The 25,437-nt window shown below is 35.6% G+C and overlaps 1 protein-coding gene across 2 annotated transcripts in view; it reads left to right on the top strand.

Annotated features, from left to right (window-relative positions):
* Positions 1-25,437, top strand: part of snrka (SNF related kinase a) — a 59,909-nt gene that overhangs the window by 19,849 nt on the left and 14,623 nt on the right. For both annotated transcript variants that reach the window (XM_067401082.1, XM_067401077.1), the window contains exon 3: positions 16,403-16,544. In XM_067401082.1, coding sequence (XP_067257183.1) covers positions 16,403-16,544 — 142 coding nt within the window. The remainder of the gene's footprint in view (positions 1-16,402; positions 16,545-25,437) is intronic.

Here is a 25,437-nt window from a genome sequence, read left to right on the forward strand (position 1 = left end):
TCTACAGTATAGAAAGGTCAAAGTACTGACATTTGAACTGCTGTCTGACAGACAGGTGACTGCATTTGAACAATCAGCACGTGCTCTATGTGCGTGGCTTATAGTATGCGGCTGTGTGTGTGAACTGTCTAATGCAAATTCCCATCTTGGTAAGATATTAATATAAACAGTCAAAATGGATCAATGCATTAAGTCTTGGCAGTGCATTAGGCTAATAGACCTGTCACTGTCTAGTATGTCATTAATATTAATAAAGCAACAACACTGGCAAGAAAAGAAAAAGAAAAAAACTGTGCATTGAATATATTTTTTCATTACCGACTGTTTGTTCAAAATCGAATAACTTAAACTATTTAAATATGTGTGTTTAGTGCTTTCGTTTGTGGTGTATTATTGAAACTGATATCTTAGAAAATGACAAATTCACTGCTATTATTATCGACTAATGAAACTTGGTATCAAGACATCTCTAGCCATTTGAATGAAACTACCAAAAGTGTGAATAGACAGTACAGTGGGTAATTCCTTTGGCCTTGGCTGTATGGAGGACCAAACCTGCAGATATTAAAAATGAATAAATGAATAAATAAATGAAAGAATAAATAAATATATAACTTAATAAAAAGATAAATAGGTAAATAAGTGTGATAATACGAAAATAAATAAATGTCCTGATAAAATAAATGATTCATTTTTAATAAAAAATCATTTTTCCCCCCCTTAATTTCTTTTCTGTGTTTATACATTTTTCATTTATTTTTATATTTATATATTATTTTTACATTCATTTTTAGATTTATTTATGTATATATGTATTCATTTATTTTTAGATATTTATTCCCACATGTATTTATTTTTAGATTTATTTATTTATTGATTCATTTATTTTTACTTTTCCGTGTGTAACATGGAAATGAGGAAGGCGGTCCTTCTGTAGCTTCAGTGCATCATTGGTTAAGAGCTCACGCACAGACTCATCAGGCCAGCTAAACGATAGAGATCGGAGTTTTCAAAGAAAATGGCACGAGCTGCAGAGTTGCAAGTTATTTTTCACCTAATGTTATTCGATTTGTGCCGAAATATTTAAACTATATTCCAGAAATAAAAACACGAAGCTAAAGCTACTTATGTGATCCCCAGCATCATCATCATCATCGAGTCTGGAACCGTCGACTTCAGACGCTAGAGTGATGACGCCTAGGTTAGAAGATTGTTGATACCTAGTTATAACTTTAGCAAAATGAGAAATAACATTAATGCCGTTAATGCTTTAAATTTGGAGCACGGAGAAAACTTCATACGACGATCAGATGGTCTCATATCGACATTGTTAACGTGCGTAGATATATGAAGAAGAGCCAGAGGAAACCATAGGACTGTCAGAAGTTGGAGCAGCATGTAGAGGGTGTAGTTGAAAATGACTGGAATTATTTTAAATTCAGCTTTGTAAAAAAAAGTGATAACTTTGTGATTTTAGAAAATGTATCATTTAATATAAGTTTCATAAAATCAGTTGTAAGAGTTGTTTGTTGTTATCAGGAAGCTAGAGAACTTTTACTGACCTTCATGCAATATTTGACCATTTAATTCTCATATGCAATAAACCAAGATGGAATTAATTTGCAAACTTGACATGACTTACTCTGTTTAAATCAGAAGACTTCATTCCTTTAAGTTTTAAGGGGAATCTACAGAGATTACATTATATGGTTTTATAAGAAATTACTGACTGCTAACATCTGGCCACATTGTAAAGATTAAAACAAAACTTCACAAAAGATAACATCTAATCATATTGCAAAGGTTTATAGAAATAACTTTACAGATAAGTAACATCTGGTCACATTGTAAAGGTTTATAAAAATGACTACACTATTTACACTGATTAGTTAAATCAAAACCACAGCACAGATGTGGACCGCACCTACAAATCCCTTATTCATCCTCTACATCAGAAATCATGTTGCTTAGAAGGTTACACAGGATCAATTCTCTACATTTTATCAATTTTAGAGGTGAGGATAATTGGAACTGTTGTAAGAAAGGATTTTGAAGTTGTTCAGTCGTATGACCACTTGGTGATGCGTATAGTTTCGGTGGTGTCTTCTTCAGAGAGTCTCTCTTGGTGAATGCTGGAATGATGAGTTTCATCTTCCTTTCATAGAGGAGATCGGTAATGATGAAGCCTCTGTCTGCCGTTACTTCATCGCCTGGACGAAGGGATTCCAGGATCCCTGAATTTGCAGTTATGAATTTACCACAACAACAGGTTTTGAAACACCAAACCTTTCAGCAAGATAACCTTGCAATAAATTAAGACAGCTTCATCAGTCATCAGGAGCTGATCCCAACTGTGTAGCTGGAAGCTGTTGGTGTATGTGTTGGTAAGGTGCTCGGCAACTGAATGAAATGCATCCAATGTCAACCCTGTGTGCTGACAAAGATGGTGCAATTGATGGTGTACAATGGCGCCGGCTCAACGCATTGTGTTCTCATCTCAGATGTAGGTGGCTTCAGATTGAGATGTGATTTTGAAGTGTAGTTGTGGTCAGAGACAGATGGATCCTCCTGATGTGTTTCTGCATCACAGTTCAGGGCATGTGGATGTGATCATCTTCACAGTTGATCACTGACGCTCATCGATGCATCTGTGGAAGAATATACAACCATAAAAATGTTTACATTAGTAATAGTACATCATGAGAATATATGATGGCACTCATACTTGAACAGAAAAGTGTGAGAGACGCATTAAAAATGAGTTTATACACAATCTCTAACTCTAGTGTTAATACTTAAGTCAATATCAATATGAGAGATGTAGCTAGATTGCCTGCAATCATATGCAATCTCTGTAATTTACAGGAATAATGTAAGCTACTGTAAGACTAATGTACTATAATACTACAGTAAATAGGTACCACTGTACTATCGTAAATATTAAATATATTGGTGGCAATGGTAATAGTGCAAGATTCATTGTGTTTTGTGAATAATACTGATTTAAAATTCATAGAAGGGACTTCACAAATCTAGCATTAGGTTAACAAGCACATGGCTAGCAAACCTAGCTTACCTGAATCTGACAACCTGTTCAGCAGCCGCCGTGACTTCTTTACTGGAGCATCATAGCCGACACATTTCTCGGGTAAGGGTGTTCGTCAGTCAGCTTCCCGTCCATGAAATGCTACGAAAACACATACGGGCGCTTGGGTGGGCACTTCAAGTTTAGCGCCTTCAGCCAGTGCCTCAGGTGCTTCTCGTCTTAAGGTGGAGGGTGTAAATCATAAAGTGCAGCGCAACACTCCGACCGCTTAATCTAATATAAGTTACCGTTACAGCTATAGGATTACGGCTAGCGACTAGCATTAGTTCCCTCTCAGCCAGAAGTAAGAGAAGTCAAACGAACGCAATGGTGTCACCCTTGTTGTCGCGAACATAAACTGATACACACGCAAGAGCTGTCACTACAAAGCCAGAGTAATCGAGCGAGAGCTTCAATCAATGATGAACCAATGGTAAGCAAGCCCTATGAGCAAGACCAACCCACCTAATTATCATACAAGACAAAGAAATGTAAAAATAAATACGAAAATAAATTTAAAAAGTTGAAATAAATAAATGTTACAATAAATTAATCTGGAAAAAATATATATGGGAATAAATAAATATAAAAATAAATGAATGCATAAAATAAGTAAATATAAAATAAATGGAAAAATAAATAAAACAATAAATAAATAGAATTAGAAATAATTAAATCATAAATGCAGAAAAATAATACATTAAGGGGAAAAAATGAATTTTATTAAAAAATAATCATATTTATTGGTTTATTCTCCTATTATTATTTATTTTCCTATTATCACATTTATTTACCTATTTATCTATTTATTAATTTATCTATTTATTTATTTATTCTTTCATTTATTTATTCATTTATTCATTTTTAATATCTGCAGGTTTAGTCCTCCATATGGCTGTTGATGGTAGCCTAGACCCAAGCAAAGTGTCACTCAAAACTTTTCAGAAATATAGAAAAATGAATGATTTCCCACAATTTTGTTTGATAACCCTGAAAACAGCTGACAGCTAATCGTACCATCGGCTGTAACCCATGTTGATTCATGTTTAATACAATTCAAAAGTTTCTTTTGAAAGAAATTAATACTTTATTCAGGAAAGATGCATTAAAGGTACACTAAGTAACTTTTGCCCCCCTTTAGCAGTTAAAACAACAATTCACAGCATGTGTGCATACCCATGAAATTGTAATATTGATGAATTCAGAGTATTCTAAATGAGCAACCGCATGTCCAAGTTAAGTAATTTGCATAAAACACACCCAAACCATGCTCTCATAAGGGCTTTCTGCACATCCTTTTCTTTCGTCTCAGCAAACGTGATGCTCTCTCGCCTGAGAGCACGTGCAACAAGATCCTTGAGCAATGCCAAGTGTGCCATCCTTTTAAATGCAATAAACACCTTTTATACAGATATTACAGACCTCTGATTAGCCACCTATACATCTTTATGCTGAGGTATCTTGCAGCTCGAGCTTATAACATACCTCTCCTTACTGTTTTACTTATAAATATAATATACACACATATGATGGAAAAAATATACAAAAAAATCACATACTCTTGGTGGCCTTTAAACAGACATAGATCTTAAATATATTTCAAAATATATTAATATATTTCTTAAATGAAATGTATGATCAGCCTACATCAGTATTGGGAGAGGCTAGTTAACATTGAAGGACTCTATGCATCTGTAAGAGGAAATGATGCATACTGCTCTTCTATGGGGCGTTCTGAAGCTGGTTACTGGAGAGGAGAAGTGGTGCGGTGAGCTCACCAGAGAAAGTTGCCAAGTGACTAATCCCCAATCACTAATTAAAGCACCAGCGAGGCACATATGCTGCCTGCACGCTTACGCGAGTTCCGTCACTTCTGCTGCCCTGGCACCACAACGAGGGCCCGGCAATGGGGTGTGTCTTCTACCCTTCTCCTCTTCTCCTCCTGTGTCTTTCTTCTTCTGTGCTGTGCAGCGCTGAAGCTCTGGATTGGAAAGGGAGGAAGCAGAACATCAATGTACCATGAGATGGATGGTGCAGGCTATTAAAGGAAATGGAGGAACTATGTTTAGAGTGGCGTCTTTTCGTGATTTTGCCTGATACAGGTGTACAATGTGAAATCCACCCAGAGGGCCATTAATCGAGGCCACTGGTTGCTATGGTAACACCTGCTGCCGCTGTTGAACCAGGTGTGTCCGGCACACGTGAGGTTTTCCAGAGAAGTGTGCCCCCCGTTCAGATCACTCATCAAACCTGACACAAGCACACAAGAACAAGACTCCAGGTGCAGGGGTACTGATGTGTTCCACTCTTTTAGGGCTCAACAGTATTTTTTTTGTTGTTGTTGTTGTTGCCAGACCCAGTCAGACAAGTAGTTCAGTTTGTTCTTGGCCAGCCATATGTATGCATGTATGTATGTATGTTTGTATGTATGTGTGTATATATATATATATATATATATATATATATATATATATATATATATATATATATATATATATATATATATATATATATATACATATACATATACATATATATATATATATATATATATATACATATACATATACATATACATATACATATACATATATATATATATATATATATATACATATACATATATATATACATATACATATACATATATATATACATATACATATATATACATATACATATACATATACATATATATACATATACATATACATACATATATATGCATGCATGCATACATACATGCAAAGAGAATTAATTCATTATATATATATATAATTTTTTTTTTTTTTTTTTTTTTTTTAAATTTGGAAATTACTTTTTAATTTTGAACAATATATAGAAATTTTAAAGGGTTAGTTCACCCAAAAATGAAAATTGTCATTAATTACTCACCCTTATGACGTTCCACACCTGTAAGACCTTCTATTTTATCAAGTGACGATAATTCATTAAATACTTGTGAAGTGACGAGAATACTTTTTGTGCACCAAAAAAGGACTTTATTCAACAATATCTATTGATGGGCAATTTCAAAACACTGCTTCATGAAGCTTTGACGCTTTACGAATCTTTTGTTTCGAATCAGTGGTTCGGAGCATGTATCAAACTGCCAAAGTCATGCCCTCCAGTGGTGAACCATTGACATTTTGATACACTTATGATGTAACGAATCCTCGTTTGCTGAAATCACATGACTTTGGCAGTTTGATGCACGCTCCGAACCACTGATTCCCAATCAAAAGATTTGTGAAGCTTAGTGAAGTTGAAAATTGAAATCGCCCATCACTAGATATCGTTGAATAAAGTCGTTATTTTTTTTTTTTTTTTGGCACACAAAAAGTATTCTTGTCGCTTTATAACATTAAGGTTGAACCACTGTAGTCACATGAACTGTTTTAAATGTATTTAGTAGCTTTCTGGGCACTGAAAGTATCAATTATTTTACTGGCAACAGAGGCCTCACTGAGCCATTGGATTTTATCAAAAATATCTTAATTTGTGTTCTGAAGATGAACAAAGGTCATAATTAATGACAGAATTTTCATTTTTGGGTGAACCAACCCTTTAACTTTTAAAAAGTAACTATTGTTATTTTTATATAGTACTGGCTAATATGTATTCATAAAAAGTAATAGAAATAATAAATAAATAAATACAAAAAAAAAATAACTCTCACAAAATTTTGTGTATTTTTCTTTAAAAAATGTAAAGTTACAGCAAATCATTTATTAAGCTTGTAATCGTAAACCAACATTTAAATTCATGAACACACTTTATTTGAAAAAATAGTCATTTGTTTATTTTTTCACATTAAGAATGTGATGATGGTGATTTGTACAGATGAAATGTTTTGGTTCATCTTTTTTTTTTCTTTTTTTTTTCTCTTCTGAACACTGAGGACTCTGTTAATATCAAGCAACATCAGCTGGTTTCTAGTTGCGTGAGCTGAGAACATTATTAATGTCTAAAAATAAAATTGACTGGCCTTCCCCAGTTGGTATTCTCTGTTGTCGCAGATGTCTATGTGCAGTGATTAAACACTTCATATGCTTTGTTTGTGCATGTTTTTGCACGGAACTTCCTTGTTCAGTCACACACACCTTTCTCCTTATACGGGGAGTCTTTTCAATGGCTGTCTCACCTTTGATTCAGTAGGATTCTTTATTTTGTGTTAACTCACAGAAGGAGTGCATACAGTGGTTAGAGGTGATGGGACAAATTAAGGCAAAGCTTTTCTCTTCCTCATGAACCTATTGCCCTCAAATAAGGATGTGCTACAAATCTGTCCCTTTCATTTCCTCCTGGAGCATCAGTTGAAGTACACAGATGCCAAAGACATGCAAAAACCCCTGAGCCTTGCTCTGAAACATAAATAGTCCTTATTGTTTTGGTTCAGGTCAGCAGTCGCAGGATGTTATTAGACCATTGAATGGGTTTGTTGTGAGTGTTATATTTTCAGCAAAACTGAAAAACACAAGACTTTTGTTAAAACGTCACATGCGGCATCGTAGTCAGTAGTGTTCTTGCATGTAAGGCTGCATACCTTAAAAAAACAAACTTAACTTGAATTTCCTTTAATTTTATGACTTTGGTAGCCAGTTGGCCAGTGAGTCTTGTGTTAATAGTGCAGCACCTGTGTGTTTGAAACTGTCATGCTTTCTGTAATGCAGTTCTGCAGATTATGCATTACTATTACTTATACTTATGGTCAGAGAATTTAACAAAACATTGGTGCATATCTCGAACCACACTGCATAAATGTATGATACCTCTAATTGTGTGCCTGATTATGTTGTCATTACTTTAAGCAATTACATGTATGGTTTTTGACCGGTAGATGATAAAACCTGCAAAAAAAGCCACAGCAGTTAAAAAATAAAACAAAACTGCATGCATTTTGTGGAAGAACATTGTTTTGGTTGTGCTTTGGCTCTGCATGACTGTGCAGATGAATATGGTTTTTCTGTTGGTCATAAAACATTAATACATACAACATTTAATAGGCTTATGAGATATAACCAGTTTAAATGGAAAGGTTCTCAAGCTGACTAGCTTGAAGACGTTACTGTAGCTATACCCATTATTAGACGCGTTACTTCCTTGAAAATAAATTCAAGCACACCTCTACAACAACCCATAATGAAATGACCCTTCACAGTAGATAAGGCTTTACAATTAACTCTGTCAGAGAGCTACATATTGCAATTTATCTGTACAATAAAACTCACCGTTGAGTAATAACTCAATTTCCGCATTGCTTTTACAACTATTCAAATCCCTCAATTCCCGCTATCTCTAAAAAACCAAAACAATGTTATTATGAGCTCTGTTGCGCTTTTTTTTTTTTTTTTTTTTTTGCCAGCAGATTTGTGACAATGCATCAAAGTAGCCTGAGCAACTTTACTGTATTCACGGATATGACGAGACATGCACAGGCGAGTGAAGTGTGTACGCAATACCGTTAAACCTAGGGATGCACCGATACCAGTATCGTATCGGGCCCGATACCAAGCTCATGTACTTGTACTCAAACTCGTAAAAAAAACCCTGATACCAAAGACCGATACCTGACGTAACTGACAGAATTTTCTGTGCAGAGATACACCAGCGGCAGCCTCAGGGGTGTGGAAATACTTCAAAATTAATGATGACAACCCACACATTGTGAACTGCATGCTTTCAATCATTCGTTATCGATTAGTGAAGGCGGGATAGGCGGAATTGCGCTGAATGACACAGACCAGAGTGCTCTCTCTCTAATAAAGAAGCTGTCCTACATTCATTAGTCTCACTGTATTGTGCTTAGAAAACTGCCACATCACAAAAAAAAAAAAAAAAGAAAAAAAAAAAGATATTAATAAATTTATAGGCATCGGTATCTGTATTGGTATCGGCGAGTACCAGAAAAAAAAAAAATATTGGTACTCGTACTCAGTCCTTAAATGGTATCGGTGCATCCCTATTTATTATTATTATTATTATTAGTAGTAGTATTTTTTTTTTTTTTTACTGTTTATTAATTTAACTTACAGTTAACCAATTATCAAGGTTGTACAGTAGCATTTTTTATTTAAAAAAAAAATTTAGAAGTTTATATAAAAATGTCTAACACCCTAAAGTCACACTACTCGAATTCGACTGTGTTGCACCTGTATTACGTAATAACTCACCTGATGCATTCAACATGAGAGCACGACTGTCACTCCTAAAAGCTCCCATAGCGGATGTACTGAACCGGATCTTTTGCTTTAACTTTCAAATGAGTTTTTTTTTTTTTTCTTCAGACTGTGAAGCCTAACACTTTTTTTTTTTTGTAGTTATCAGATTCATTGTTGAGAATATTAGGCCACTGCAGTTTTTCATGTGAGCTTTTTTTTTCATCTGAATTATAGAGAGCTCTAGTTTATGACAAACCCCAGAGGTCTAACGTGCTGATTTTCACTCGCATTATGCATGTATGGAGCAGCCGAGAGAACAGCATGTGAAGACAGTGGGAGACATGAAGGATGTGCATGAGAGAAATGGGCTTGGGCTTTCACACAGATGCAGCATAGAAGTGTTTTATACATTTCAAAAGAAATTCTATAATGATTGATTACTGAAGTGACATAATTCTGAGTTTCTAGAGGTTATATCAGAAGTGGATGGTGAATAAGATTGTTGGCATGGTACTTTCCAATGTCAGAAATCAAAATCTATTGCTCACAGATGTGTTCAGAAGCATGCATGGGGTGTGTGTGTGTGTGTATGTGTGTGCAATATATGCAGTGGGTACGGAAAGTATTCAGACCCCCTTAAATTTTTCACTTTGTTATATTGCAGCCATTTGCTAAAATCATTTAAGTTCACTTTTTTTCCTCAATGTACACACAGCACCCCATATTGACAGAAAAACACAGAATTGTTGACATTTTTGCAGATTTATTAAAAAGAAAAACTGAAATATCACATGGTCCTAAGTATTCAGACCCTTTGCTCAGTATTTAGTTGAAGCACCCTTTTGATCTAATACAGCCATGAGTCTTTTTGGGAAAGATGCAACAAGTTTTTCACACCTGGATTTGGGGATCCTCTGCCATTCCTCCTTGCAGATCCTCTTCAGTTCTGTCAGGTTGGATGGTAAACATTGGTGGACAGCCATTTTTAGGTCTCTCCAGAGATGCTCAATTGGGTTTAAGTCAGGGCTCTGGCTGGGCCATTCAGGAACAGTCACAGAGTTGTTGTGAAGCCACTCCTTCATTATTTTAGCTGTGTGCTTAGGGTCATTGTCTTGTTGGAAGGTAAACCTTCAGCCCAGTCTGAGGTCCTGAGCATTCTGGAGAAGGTTTTCATCCAGGATATTCCTGTACTTGGCCACAGTCATCTTTCCCTCGATTGCAACCAGTCGTCCTGTCCCTGCAGCTGAAAAACACCCCCACGGCATGATGCTGCCACCACCATGCTTCACTAATATATATATATATATATATATATATATATATATATATATATATATATATATATATATATATATATATATATATATATATATATATATATATATATATATATATATAACATGTTAAATGTAGTGATAAAATCCACTTATTTTAAATGCTCCTTTTATTTTAGATTTTTGTATCCACTTGAATTAATTGATTCATGCATGTTATTTTAGGTGTTCAGCTGGGCATTGAGAGGCTTAAACAAATCATTTGAGATTTAGTTAGAACTTGACTGTGTATGTGCACACCATGCTAGTGAATTGATCTAGGATTACATTATGCTGTAAATATTTTATATGTAGTGCAGGTGTTTCTGGTGCCAAGGTTGTGTGATATTCCTAAGATGCCTCCAGGCTTAAGTATTGTCCAGCCCTGAGGTTAAAATAACCCAGGTTTTGCAATGACTTGTAGAGCCACGAAATGCTGGCATAATGTATCCTAATCTCCAAGCAGAAGGAACAGGATGAAATATTCAGAATCCACAATCTGACTTGTGATACTGCCTGGAAATAAACCAATCCATGTTGATATGTTGGTTCCCCCTGACTGAGCCTGGTTTCTACCAAGGTTTTTTTTTTTCTTTTTTCTCCATTCTGTCACAGATGGAGTTTGGGATCTTTGCCACTGTCGCCTTTTGGCTTGCTTAGTTGGAGAAACTTAATATTTTGCAATATCATTACTTGACTACACTGACACGTGCAACAGTCAGGTTCCGGAAGTAAAACCTCCATTCACTTTCTCCATAGTGAAATTGTTTTTGCAAATTGAAAATTGTTTTCATTTAATGGTATTTCCTAATGTTGAAGCCGTTAGCCTGCATTATTTCAAATTAGTTCTAAATAATCGTGTTTAACAGCAAAATTCATGGTGAAAAACTATATTACCCATGAAGGTGTACATAAAATTCCACCAATCAGAGTCAAAACAAGCAAAACATGCTCTCAAAATGTTTTTTTTATTTTTTATTAACATTTGTAAATGAAGTTTATATTCCTCCATTGTTTATAATTTAATTATGCTATGAGATTGTAGTTCTTTCTATCACTAAAGCCGTTAAGTACATAGTCCTGTACCTCTGTATTTTTGTATGATTTTTCAAATACTTTTTTGCTTCAAATCAAAGTTTGTTATATTATGATTCACCTCGTAGCTGGTTGGCTTGGTTAGTGGCTTAACGTTTTAACAGACCTTTTTTTTTTTAAATGTTTATCACTATAAATATGCTTTGAAATTATCTGTATTGTATAAAGCGCTATATAAATAAAGGTGACTTGACAAGGGGTGTCAAGTGCACTGTGACAATGAACTGTGGATAGAGCTGCATCTGACGGCTTGAGGCAAAGAAAAGCACTTCAGTCATCGAGGGGTGCAGTGGTGGTGGCATCTGTTGATGACTTGCTACAGTTCTACTGCAGACTTCACAGACTGTGCCATTGTTTCTTTATAAAGGAACTACATTTGAAGTTCATCCACAGCTGACAGACAGAGCCCCACAGATGGACTCATACACTAAAGCTGCCCTTTGTTTGGCCACAACCCATTAGTCTTTGTCTGGAGCTGGTGAAAGTGTGTTAGAGGCATTGTCTTGTCGCCAAGTGCATTTATATTTGAAATACTCAGACAGCGAAATGAGTTGTTTGATTTATTTTGCTTGGATTGATCTTTTTGATGTGCCAAAGAGCTGTGAATATCTGAGATGTTGTCTCTAAATGTCTTCGTATTGTTATGATGCCAGTATCTCGATGAGACTCTCTGTGTCTTTGTTTGTGTGTGGCTTTTGTTGCAATTTCTTTTCTCTAAGAAATTGGCAAAGGCATGATCTATCAATAACCTGATAATGATTGTTATAATAATGTGCTGAATAATAGTTCCCCGTGTCGCTGAATGGCTGAAAGAAGCCATCGAGTGAATAAAGGAGCTTTCACATGATATGTCTGTGTTCTCCAGTATGTTGAATCAGATGGAGTTAAAGGATTAGTTCACTTTTAAAATGAAAATTACCCCAAGATTTACTCACCCTCAAGCCATCCTAGGTGTACAGGTGCATCTCAATAAATTAGAATGTCGTGGAAAAGTTAATTTATTTCAGTAATTCAACTCAAATTGTGGAACTCGTGTATTAAATCAATTCAGTGCACACAGACTGAACTACTTTAAGTCTTTGGTTCTTTTAATTGTGATGATTTTGGCTCACATTTAACAAAAACCCAATAAGATCAATAAAAAAGGATATTTTAAAAAGAAATGTCAGGCTTCTGAAAAGTATGTTCATTTCTATGCACTCAATACTTGGTTGGGCCTCCTTTTGCATGAATTACTGCATCAATGCGGTGTGGCATGGAGGCAATCAGCCTGTGGCACTGCTCAGTGTAATGGAAGCCCAGCTTGCTTTGAGAGCGGCCTTCAGGTCATCTGCATTGTTGGGTCTGGTGTCTCTCATCTTCCTCTTGACAATACCCCATAGATTCTCTATGGGGTTCAGGTTTGGTGAGATTGATGGCCAGTCAAGCACAGTAACACCATGGTCATTGAACCAGCTTTTGGTACCTTTGGCAGTGTGGGCAGGTGCCAAATCCTGCTGGAAAATGAAATCAGCATCTCCATAAAGCTTGTCAGCAGAAGGAAGCATGAAGTGCTTTCCTGGTAGATGGCTGTGTTGACTGTGGACTTCAGAAAACACAGTGGACCAACACCAGCAGATGACATGGCAGCCCAAAACATCACTGACTGTGGAAACTTCACACTGGACTTCAAGCAACATGGTTTCTCCATGGTTTCTCCTCTCCACTCTTCCTCCAGACTCTGGGACCTTGATTTCCAAATGAAATGCAAAATTTACTTTCATCTGAAAAGAGGACTGAGCAACAGTCCAGTTCTTTTTCTCCTTCTTTTCAGAAGTGGCTTGGTACGTGGAATGTGACAGTTGTAGCCCATTTCCAGAAGACGTCTGTGTGTGGTGGCTCTTGATGCACTGACTCCAGCTTCAGTCCACTCCTTTTGAAGCTCTAAATTCTTAAATCGGCTTCCCCTGCCAATCTTCTCAAGCCTGCGGTCATTCTTTTCACTTGTACACCTTTTCCTACCACACTTTTTCCTTCCAGTCAACTTTCCATGAATATGCTTTGGCACAGCACTCTGCAAACAGCCAGCTCAGCAATGACCCTCAGTGGCTTACCCTCATTGTAGAGGGTCTTGATGATCGTCTTCTGGACAACTGTAAAGTCAGCAGACTTCCCCATGACTGCTGTTGGGATTACTGACCTAAACCCAGTATTTATACCCTGAGAATGGTTTAAATTTAGTATAGAATTTAATATAACTTGAAATTAAATATTCTAATAATTTGAGATACTGTTTTTTTATTAATATTATTATTTTGATAAGCAGTAAGGTGTAATCATCAAAATGAAAACAAAAAATGTCTGAAAATATTTAATATTGTCTAATCGAGAATATATTTAATTTTTACTTTTTGAATTAAATTACAGTAAAAAAAAAAACTTCATGATATTCTAATTTGAGATGCTCCTGTATATGACTTTATTCGTTCTGGTGAACACAATTGGAGTTATATTAATAAATATTCTGACGCATCCAAGTTTTATAATGGCAGTGAATGGGAACAATGACTTTGAAGCTGAATAAAGTGCATGCATCCACATCCATCCATCATAACCGTACTCCACACGGCTCCGGAGGGTAAATAAAGGCCTTCTGAAGTGAAGCGATGCGTTTGTGTAAGAAAAATAATCATATTTAACAAGTTACAAAGTAAAATATCTAGCTTCCGCCAGAAAAAGTCTGACATTTTCACTAACCCCATTAGCCAGTGTTTAAAGGCCCACTGACACCGATGATGATGATAACTATAACTATTTTAATACTTTCTAGTGCCACCATAAATGACCTGTTTAATACAAATTTAAGAATCAGAAATGGCAAAGCTCATACAATCACATCGGATGATATAACATCTTTATCCATAGGTAGAGCATGCTGTGTTTGCCCTCTTGTGAATGGTAGAGTTTGACATACTTCAGGATCTCTGGCTATACAATGACCTCTTGCTGGGCCAGATTTGTTTCTGATCCATCTGTCTGTCAGTGGTCAGAGCAAAACCTGTGGCCTGTGGGTGTACAGGTCATTACAGCCGAACAGTCCCAGCATGGACAGAAACGGTCCAGAGCCACAGGCACAGTGCATAACCACGTCTGCTCTGTGCCTCAGGTGCACTGCTGCACACTCCACAGCAGATTGGAGCTCTCCGAGGGGCCATTATCAGATAAAACATCTCCCATTACCTCCTAGTAATGCGCCCCTGCCATCTGTGCAAGCTAGAGCAAGAAATCATGCCTCTTCCATTTTCTTGAATGTGTTGTCAGTTTCATAAAATGGGCCTGTTAAAGTGGTTTGCTTCTTGCCATTGCGAACTGTTGCCGTAGTTGTGGTGACATCCTCTGAGAGTGAAGGGCTAATGGAAGTTTTGCTTAAACTTCTCTTTCATTAACGTTATAGCTGTACTTAGAATTTTTGATTTAAGATTAAGTTGTGCACGTCACTGCAAACTGCTCATGCGTTGGATTTTTTATGCTGTTTAGTTATTGAACATTCCGTAGCACTTGTTAATTACTTCCCATGTGTTTTGACAGCCTGGGCTCGTGGGGCAGATTTTGGCTGCGACAAAACAATTTTTCTGATTCTGTGGCCCGCCCACACTGCTAAATTGATTTAATGTCTGCTAATGGGCTCGGCCACTTCTCCCAAACTCTGTTCACTTCTGCTGCTCACCACCAGAGTTAAAGTGCACATTAGTGCTGCACGATTACAGAAAACTGTATTCAATGAAAATAATCACACCTTTAAAGCTACAGAGCTTTACTTGTGGAAAAATCCAGGGATATTCTGTGCCAGGCTGCAGTCATTCCAACTAACGCCACCTCACAAGATGGTATTTGACAAAATTACGTATTTGTGCCCACAGAAGAGTACAGATTCCAATCCCACTTTTATTCTGATTCTTGTTGACCCAAATATAAACAAACAGTCAATTTATTTAATCATAATACAGAAGAAAGAACAGTTTGAGATTATATGAGTGTGACGATGATAGAATTTTCATTTTGGTGTGAACTAATTCAAAATTGTTCACACTTGGTACATTTTATTGGCTTTGAAACCGAATTCAATTAGTTTCCTTTTTTCAGAATGCTCTTCAAGTCTAATCATGATTATTTTGTGTGCCATGATGATAGTTTTCACTTTGCAGTGAGCTAATTCTTTAAAATTGCATTCACAACTTCGTACATTGGAGTTTAAAACCAAGATCAGTTGGTTTTCCTTCAGCATGTTTTTTTTTTTTTTTTTTCTCTCTCTCAGATCGAATCATGCAGTTCTTTGTGTGCAACAATGTTTAGTGATGCTTTCACATTTATCAAATTAACCGAAAGTTATGGTTGGCTGAAATTTGGTCCGCTTCAAAACCACTGAATGTGTCCCACTACTATTGGAAAAATGAACAGACACAGCTGATTTATTGAAGCATAAATCAATACTGAATATAAACACAAATAATGTGCTAGATGTTACTATGTTCCAAAATCTTGCTTGTAAGTGAAGGTGTGTAGACCTTGACACGCACTCATACACTCAGTCATGCTTATCTTAAACCAGTTTAAGGTGTCAACCACAAAAATGTTTGTTATGCATTACATTTGGTTTGTTTCATTCTGCCTTCCTGAGGCAATGAAGGGTCTCTAATGATTTTCTTCACCATTTTAATGTATGAAACAATCTGTTGAAAAGGCTGATGACATAACCTTCTTCCCTGTAGATATCTGGAGTTTAGGGGTCATCCTCTTCATGCTTGTGTGTGGTCAGCCCCCCTTCCAGGAGGCCAATGACAGTGAGACCCTCACTATGATCATGGACTGCAAATATACTGTACCTGCCCACGTCTCCAACGCCTGCAAAGAGTAAGTCACTGCCTTAACCTCTGTCTTAGCCCCAGTTGGATCATCTCTGGCATTTCCTGTATCTTGATATTTGACATTTTTCCCTTAGGCTATTGAGACACAATGATTTTATAGAGCATTTCACTATACATTCATTATCTAGAAAGCCAGACACTATAAAGTTGACATGGAAGTTAATAAGCTACCTTAGACAGACATGGAATGACCTTCCCAGAATCTATATCTGCCGTGCTCAACTTTTTTTCCTTCCATAACTAGTTTGAAAAGGTCTTATGTGGAGCTGTCACAATTATAGTTTTGTCAGGCATTAATTGTCATACACATAATTGCTAATAATGATTTAATTCAAGGGTGGCGCCACTACTCCAAAAGTGGTGGGGCAAAATTGTATGCTTTTGGGTGTATAATGGGGATTATAATTTTTGGGGTGTGTAATGGGGATTATGAACATTGTCAAAGACGCCCTTTGAAGCTAAACACAAATACTTATGGTTACAAGTCATTAAGTGGATTAGACTGATGAATAAAGCATGAATTTGATGTAAACAATAGATCTACATACATAATATTCACACAGTAGTGTTGTCAAAAGTACCGACTTCAGTACTAAGTACTGACATTTAAAAAAAAGTGATGCTTTGAGCAGATTCGTAAACACCTCTGTTTGGACATTGTGTTCATATGCTCATCAATGTCTGTGATTGACTACAATGATCAACGCTTCAAAAACATGTTGTAAATAGACATCAATGATGCTCTTCTCCGAGCACTTACACACATTCACATGGTAGCATTTGAAAGCAGGCGTCTATCAGCAGACCGTCCGCAGATAGACACCTGCTTTCAAAACGTTTTCAAATTTAAATACTTCCGTGTGTTGACCATTGTAGCCAATCACAGACATATCTGATGAGCACATGAACACAATGGCCAATTGGAGGTGTTTACAAATCCGCTCAACAATTTTATCTCATCACATTTTTAAAATTTCAGTACCGACTTGGTATCGACACTAATACTCAGTTTATATAGGGAATATTAGCCCTACATTTACAGCATGAAATATTTAAACCTATAACATTTTTCATAGACTAGATAGTTATAGTAGCAGTAGTTACAGGCCTGGGTTTCACAGAAAGGGCTTAGATTAAGCCAGGATTAGGCCTTAGTTTAATTAGGACATTTATGTAGCATTTATAAACATGCCTTATTTATAAAAGAAAAAAAAAAAAAAAAAAAATACTGGTGTGCATCTTGAGGCAAAACAATGGCACTGACATATTGGAAGATATTTTAAGATAATTAAACATGCATTTTAGTCTGGGATTTATCTTAAGCCTTATCTGTGAAACCGGGGGCTAGTGTTTTTTTTTATTTTATTTTGAAAAATAGTTAATAGCCTTCTAACCAACATTCAAGTTAAGCTCACCATAAGTATATAGTTGTATGACTTGATTATAATAGCACACGTCTTGTTTAGCTGCGTTTTGTGTCCTTGGTGCAAGCTAGGCAGTACTTTGGTCCATAATACACAAAAATCATTCGACAAATATTAGTATTCAATGTCCTGGACATGTACAAAATTATATGCGTCAAGAGCTTCAGTATCGATGCTGTTTTTTTTCTACAAGGTATATGAAGATGTCCATTGTAAATTTCCCTTATTTAGCAGGATTAAAGACCTAAGGTAAAAAGAGATCTGATGTGTCCTTAAGGTGTCAGGGTGCTTGTGATTGGTTTTCTGGGATAATGTATTATGATAGGCTGTTGCAGCCAGACTGATCGTATTGTGTCAAACAGCACGGTTATGTAACTGATAAGCTCCAGGCATCTTTACAGAAGCCAGAACTAACCTCTCTCATTCACTCACCATATTCCCCCCCCTCCACTCCAAACTGTGTCGTTTAGCTCACACTACTAGCCATCTCTTGCGGTTTGTCCTCAGGAACTTGCATGTCAGGCCAGTGTATGTGTGTGTGTTTTTTCTTCAGTTCTTTGTCCGGGCTTTGTGAGCACACATGTTTAGTGTTAACATCTTTCAGAACTACTGCCAACATCTAAAATTAGACTCTGCTTATATTGTAGCTTAAATAGAAAGTCTGTTCACAGAGAAACAGCGCAGAACACACACATTCATACGTCCAGCTGGTGGAAACGCTACAATCTGGTCCAAAATGGTTTGTGTGCTTTACATGCCCTGCCACCATTTGAGCAAAAATTTATCTTGGAACATCTTTCAAGCAGTCTCTCCAGCTGTAACTGATTATCTTTGCAGTATATGCTAATTAATTGCATTATGGTGATTCATTGCAATTAATTGCATATATTAGTATTTGCTCCCAAATTGTCAATAAATATCTGATTTCTTAATTATTAAAAGATTAAAAGACATTAATTTGGGTAACACTAAATCATTGAAATGACATTGCAATAATTGGCTTTAGAAATGTATATCTTCGTTTGTCATCGAACATAAGCCTTAATTCTGTCTTCGATCTTGACTGTAAAATGTTGTTATACACAATTTATTTTGCACTCTCAAGTGCTTTATATTGACAGCCGATTACGTTATTTGCACATCCTTAATGCCTTTTGTGCCTACTTTTGATATTTACAGGAATAGTGTTTTCTGATTATCACAGTCTCTGTTTATTATAAATTCAAGTGCCAAACACATTCAAACACTTCAGAAAAGTTAGCATGTGTTATGCTAGTGCTGCAGACTTCATCCTGTCATTATCACTTTCAGAAAGAACAAGGTGGAAACTGTGCGGTGGGGTGAGGAAATGTGTTGGGTCTTGACGTTGTTTCTCTGCGGGATGCCATTGTTAGGCTGTTAAAAGTATCACACAATGCTCTGTTGGAAATTACATGAACAGTTGGGCCAGTTTAGCACAGAAACAAAACTTGTTTCACCGGTGGTAAATATTTCAGTACATATCTGTGTAAAGATCAGTTACTCATTGATAAATGCAAACTACTCTTAGAATGAAAGGAATTTTGTCTTTTGTCTTTGTAAAGATGACAGCTTGTGACCTATTATAAAGGTGTTGAGGTGGTTATTGAAAGCTAAGTCAGAATGACTTCACCTAGTTCAGCCACTATATTGAATGACTAAGACACTTTTCAAACCACAGATAATAAGGAAAGTGAAAATGGACAGTGAACCTATTTATTTAGCACAATCATTTCCAATATAGGTTTTAAAGGATAACTTGATTTTTGTATTGTTAAGTCTGTAGTATGTGTAAATGAACAATGTGTACTTTTATCTCCATGTTACCTGCACCCTGATATCCCTGTTTATTTGTCAGTAAATGTCTCCTACAGTTATTGTGATATAAAGTTAAAATAAGTTGACCTTTAATTAATTGACCAAGTAATAGAGTGAAGTACTCGCACATCCTTGTGTATTGGATTTCACAATCAAATTTATAGTTCTCAGTAGCTCACTCACGATAACATTAGTAACCCAGAAATTCTGTGAAACATAACACATCATGAGATAAAAGTTTTCCATGTTAATCAGATTTCTTGTCCTTAACTGTGAGCAGCAGTATTCTATTTTGGAATGGGATTGAATGTCTCATGTAATTAAAATTGTTTCATTTGAGTTTGAATATAATTTTTGCATAACTTTAAAGGCCCGTTCACACCAAGAACGTTAACTATAAAGATAACGTTAAAGATATAATTCTAAAAAAATGTTCTAAATAAAAAACAATAGCACTGTCCCCACCACAACTACAACAATAATATATAGAAACTAAATAGTTTTTTTTTTCTCTCTCTGCTTATTGTTTAAAATGTTTATTTTTTTTATTAAACTTACCCACATTCAAGTGTTGATTAAAAAAGAGTGCATAGAATAAAAGTTTTTTGTTTTGTTTTTTCTTTCCCCCTTTTGATATATTGCATGATCAGATATTCATACAATACAATATTCTATATATATATATATATATCTCTGATATATTTATGGACATGAGAAATAAAATCCGGCTGAGCTTTTGATGTTGTTACTGAAAGGCCGAAGCTGATTGGTTGGTTTTTGTCACATGACCTGCGGTGCGCTTGAGGCATTCTGAAAAGCATATAGGCACACCTGTAAACATTTGAAGTAACAAACATTTGAAATAACGTGCCTACATTTGAAATAACAAACTTGTGTGTGCAAAAGTTGCAACATGTGAACTCTAACACAGCCGCGAGTCCTAAAGCACCAGATACAGCTAATATTAGGTACAAAAACAATTACAGCCTACTGGTTATAGCCTAAATGTGGCAAGAATAAAAGGTAAAAACATTATTCTTTAAGTATATTCCCTTTTTTTTTTTTTTTTTTTTTTCTCTCCATAAAAAAATAAAAATAAAAAATATATTAGAATCGAGAATCGATGAGAATCGATAAGAACCGGTTTCGTAAGCAGAATCGGAATGCTTAAAATTTAAACGATACCCATCCCTAGTCGTGTCGCATGCGGTTAGGACATTTCAATTTAATTTTCAATTTTACTTTATTGTTGGAATTTCTTCCAAAAATTGTCTTGCATCCCACAGCGTTTACTGTCTCACATTAATTCACATCAATACACTTCCACATTAATTAATAAGACTCTACAATAGACACCAATTGAGGAAAAAAAAAGCATAAGATTTATTTGTTTATGCATACATTGTTAGAGGCAACTACACAACGTAGACCTGTAGAGCAAACATGTGTACATGTTAATAAGGTTAACACAGTAAGCTGCAGAAATGTTCATTTGGATAGCACTGGGCTAATTGGATGTTGTCATGTGATTAAACTTTCTGTGGGGATCCAATCAGCTCCAAATGTTCACTGAGCTGAATCTCCTTTAGTCAGCAAAGAACACCAAAACAACAGAGTCTGGATCTCATTTTTATGAGTTCTTTTGGTGTCCCTTTCAAGATTTTTGTTAGATTCCACCCCCCCCCCCCTAATTTATTGTATCTTATTATATTATGAATTCATTTTGTGTATTCATATCTTTGCATTTCATAGTCCTCAAATTCTTTCTGTGATTATTCTCTTTGAGTTTAATAAATATGCTAATATTGAAAGATTATCATTTAATGTGCAGCGCTCTCAGCATGTTCAAATGTGAACAAGTGATGCATGAAAAATTTCAGAGCATTCCATTAGTCGTTTTATTTGTTCAGTTTAATTTTTCCCTCATCAGTTTTCTATTTTTGTCCTGTGCCTTCACCCTTCTCATTTTATTTATTCAATTTTTCCCTTATTTTTGGTGTGGGTCATTTTGATATCACTATGGAACTGCATCTGCTACTCTGCTGCACAAACATAATCTCTGTTACAGTGCAGTATGGCAAATGTGATTTATGGCTTTATCAGCAAACTGTCTCCACTAAAACCCATATTATAGAAAATGATGGTTTTCTCTGAAAGGATTGTCTTCACCTTTCAGTGTTGTTTTTATACATCCCATTACTTAAAGCATGCTTTTAAGCAAGCTTTTAAGCTCTTTAAATTCTCAGTAGATGATGGGACTAAACCTTAAAGGTGATCCTTTGATGTAATTACCACTTTCAAGGCCCAGAAAGGTAGTAAAGACATTGTTAAAATAGACTGACATTGAAGAGAAAAAAATGTTGACTAAAGCAGTATTTTTATTAGTAGTAGTGGTAGTAGTGGTAGTAGTGGTAGTAGTAGTAGTAGTAGTAGTAGTGGTAGTAGTGGTGGTAGTAGTGGTGGTAGTAGTGGTGGTAGTAGTGGTGGTAGTAGTGGTAGTAGTAGTAGTAGTAGTAGTAGTAGTAGTAGTAGTAGTAGTAGTAGTAGTAGTAGTAGTAGTAGTAGTATTTGTGCACAAAAAGTATTTTCATAGCTTCATAAAATTAAGGTTGAACTACTTTAGTCACATGGACTTTTTTAACATCTCTGTTTTAATATCTTTATTACCTTTCTGGGCCTTGAAAGTGGTAGTTGCGTTGCACTATGGGGGATCCGAAAGCTCTCGGAAATATCAATATCTTAATTTGTGTTCCCGAAAATGAAATAAGGTCTTATGGGTTTGGAACAAAATGAGGGTAATTAATTGCAGAATTTTAAGTAGTGCAATATGAGACTAGTATGAGGTATGATAAAAGACCATGCTCCAATTACGGTATCATTTCAATAAAAATGCGAAAAGTTCAATGTCTTATCTAAATCTTTCTCTGGGTTTCATTAATGACAGTCTTTATCAAATGGTGTTTTTCTGCTAGTTGTCAAACATTTCTCATTTTTTATTTAATTTAATTTGAAGTACTTAAATAAACTCAAACTAAAATCTAAATGTAATTTTAAAAAAAGAAGCTATATAGCCATATTTAAAAAAAAAAAATGAATAAAAAAGACAAAATTACTAAAAATATAAAAATGAAATCAAATTCAAACTATTAAGAAAAACTATAATCGCATATAAATACTAAAATAACACTGCTAATGCCACAAAAATGTTGACCTGTTAACAGAAAAAGGGAACCCTGGCCTGTGTGTCAACACAAAGATTGCTCAGCAACTAGAACTAGTGTCATTTTGTCATTCTGTCTTAATATCTCCTCTCATCAGGGTGTGCCCTGCTCTACATTCAATCCTGCAGAGCACTTCTGCAAATTCCTTTATTTTTACTTGTCTGTGTTTAGTTTGGCTCATGCAGCATAAACTTAGTGTTTAAGACTGGCATACACTGTCAGGGAGTATTTTGGCCGTAAAAAGAGCCAGCTCTCTGATTTAGCCCTCTCTATACCCCTGTGACTGCTGTCAGGTTGCTTTCTCTTTCAGTGCTGCAGAATCACAGCTGAATTTGATAGGCATTGCAGCACACCATGTGGTTAATACATGTACAAGCAGTGGTTGGCTCATCAACACCACTGTGCTTCCATCTGCCACCATTTTCATGTCAATCATTACTAATATGAATAATTCATCATTATTTGGTCACTTTTTTTTCTACCCTACATTCCTATATTCTTAAAGGAAGGAGAGCGTGTTGAATATCATGTGGATCTCATCTACATTCTTGGTGCAACACAAATAGAAAGTATAACTTGGATTATTCAGCCTACATTTGTGTGCTGAATGTTATGTCTTTTGTTGATTTTACATGCAGTGAATATCTGCTGTTGTCCTTGGAAACCTCAGGAAGAGCGTAAACATTCCAAACAGATTTCCACGGTTGTTAATGCGATGGCCTTTCCGCTAGTAGAGATACTGGAGATAAATTTAGACAAAACAATCAAAGTGCCCATTTCTCAGCTAGGGGGGAGAACATCCTTGACAAATCTCTGCAGAAGCTGAAGTGTTAAGGCCCCAATATCCTATATCCAATATCCAAAGTTCTTTTTCGTTCTTTTGCTTGGGTGCAAAAACAAGTTTGAAATATCTGAGGGCAGCAAACGGATGAATATGTGCTGTGCGCTTTACTCTCAATTACAAATTAAACATAATTATGAAATCTTGTTTCTGCTATCAAATAAAAAACAAAAAGGGTAATTGCAACTTTATCTCACAATTCTGACTTTTCTTTTCTCAGAATTGCGAGAGAAACTCAGAATTCAATTCTGAGCAAAAAGTCAGAATTGCGAGTTTATATCTGTCAATTCTGACTTTATAAGACGCAATTGAGACTTTATATCTTGCAATTCTGAGTTATTGTAATTGCGAAAAAAGTCTGAATTGTGAGTTAAGTCGCAATTACAGTTTTATTTTTATATTTAGTGGCGGAAACAAGCTTTCGTACATAATGACAGCTGTGAGAAAACAGCCATTAAAAAAGCATTTGATCATAGCTGTATGGATGTTTGTATGAGCTTTGCAATTTGGTGCTCAAGTCATGTTTATGTATAACTTTATACAGTAGATCGAAAAGCAAGCAGCTTTACAGGATAAACATGAAAAAGCAGAGTCAGTCTTGCTTTCAATAAGAAATACAACTTCAATTTCTACTCTAAAGCAGCTCTCCAGTGTGTTTGTTTTTACTCATGTCTGATGTTAACGGACTGAACAGAAGAAATGAACTAGGGAAGATTTCCACGTCAAAGTAGGCGAAGCCACAGAGCACACCTACCTATTATATAATCGTAATGGTAGTTCGAAGGTATTTACCAGCCAAAGCAAACTTTTCTGAAAAGTTTGCTGTTTTCAGAGAACTTCAAGTGAATTTCGTTTTGCTCAGATTTATTTTGAAATTATGTCACCAGTTTATTTGATTTTTCTTGAAGTATATTGGGGCCTTACATTTATGCTTCACTTTTATATATCTTTTTCCCCTGGACAGAGTAGACATTCATATTTATGTCGCGGGTAAAAACCTTCACTTTGCCAAACTTGAGGTAGCATGTGTGTGGTAGGTAAGCAGTAGTGGTCTGCAAAAGTGTTTTGGACCGTTCAGCAGTGGTAGAGTGATTATTAGGATTGAGTAGGAGTCTTATCAGGATTGCCTGCCATGCTGGAGATTCAAGCGGTATGTGGAGACTCAGAGGAAGTAGTTTTTGACAGCAGTCTGGCTTCATAGAGAGATAGTCAGTCCATGAATCCAATGCTGAACCCACTGCAGGAAGATGACAAATCACAATGTGATATGTTGACGGTTTTATACTTTAAATTTAAGCTTTGCTATTATTAAAGATGCTTAACATTGTAGTCTGTCATTTCTCTCTCTCTCTCTCTCTCTCTCTCTCTCTCTCTCTCTCTCTCTCTCTCTCTCTCTCTCTCTCTCTCTCTCTATATGTATATATATGTATGTATATATAATATATATATATATATATATATATATATATATAATATAATATAATATAATATAATATAATATAATATAATATAATATAATATAATATAATATAATATAATATAATATAATATAATATA

The sequence above is a fragment of the Chanodichthys erythropterus genome, chromosome 2 (assembly GCF_024489055.1).
Source record: "Chanodichthys erythropterus isolate Z2021 chromosome 2, ASM2448905v1, whole genome shotgun sequence".
Lineage (NCBI taxonomy): Eukaryota > Metazoa > Chordata > Actinopteri > Cypriniformes > Xenocyprididae > Chanodichthys > Chanodichthys erythropterus.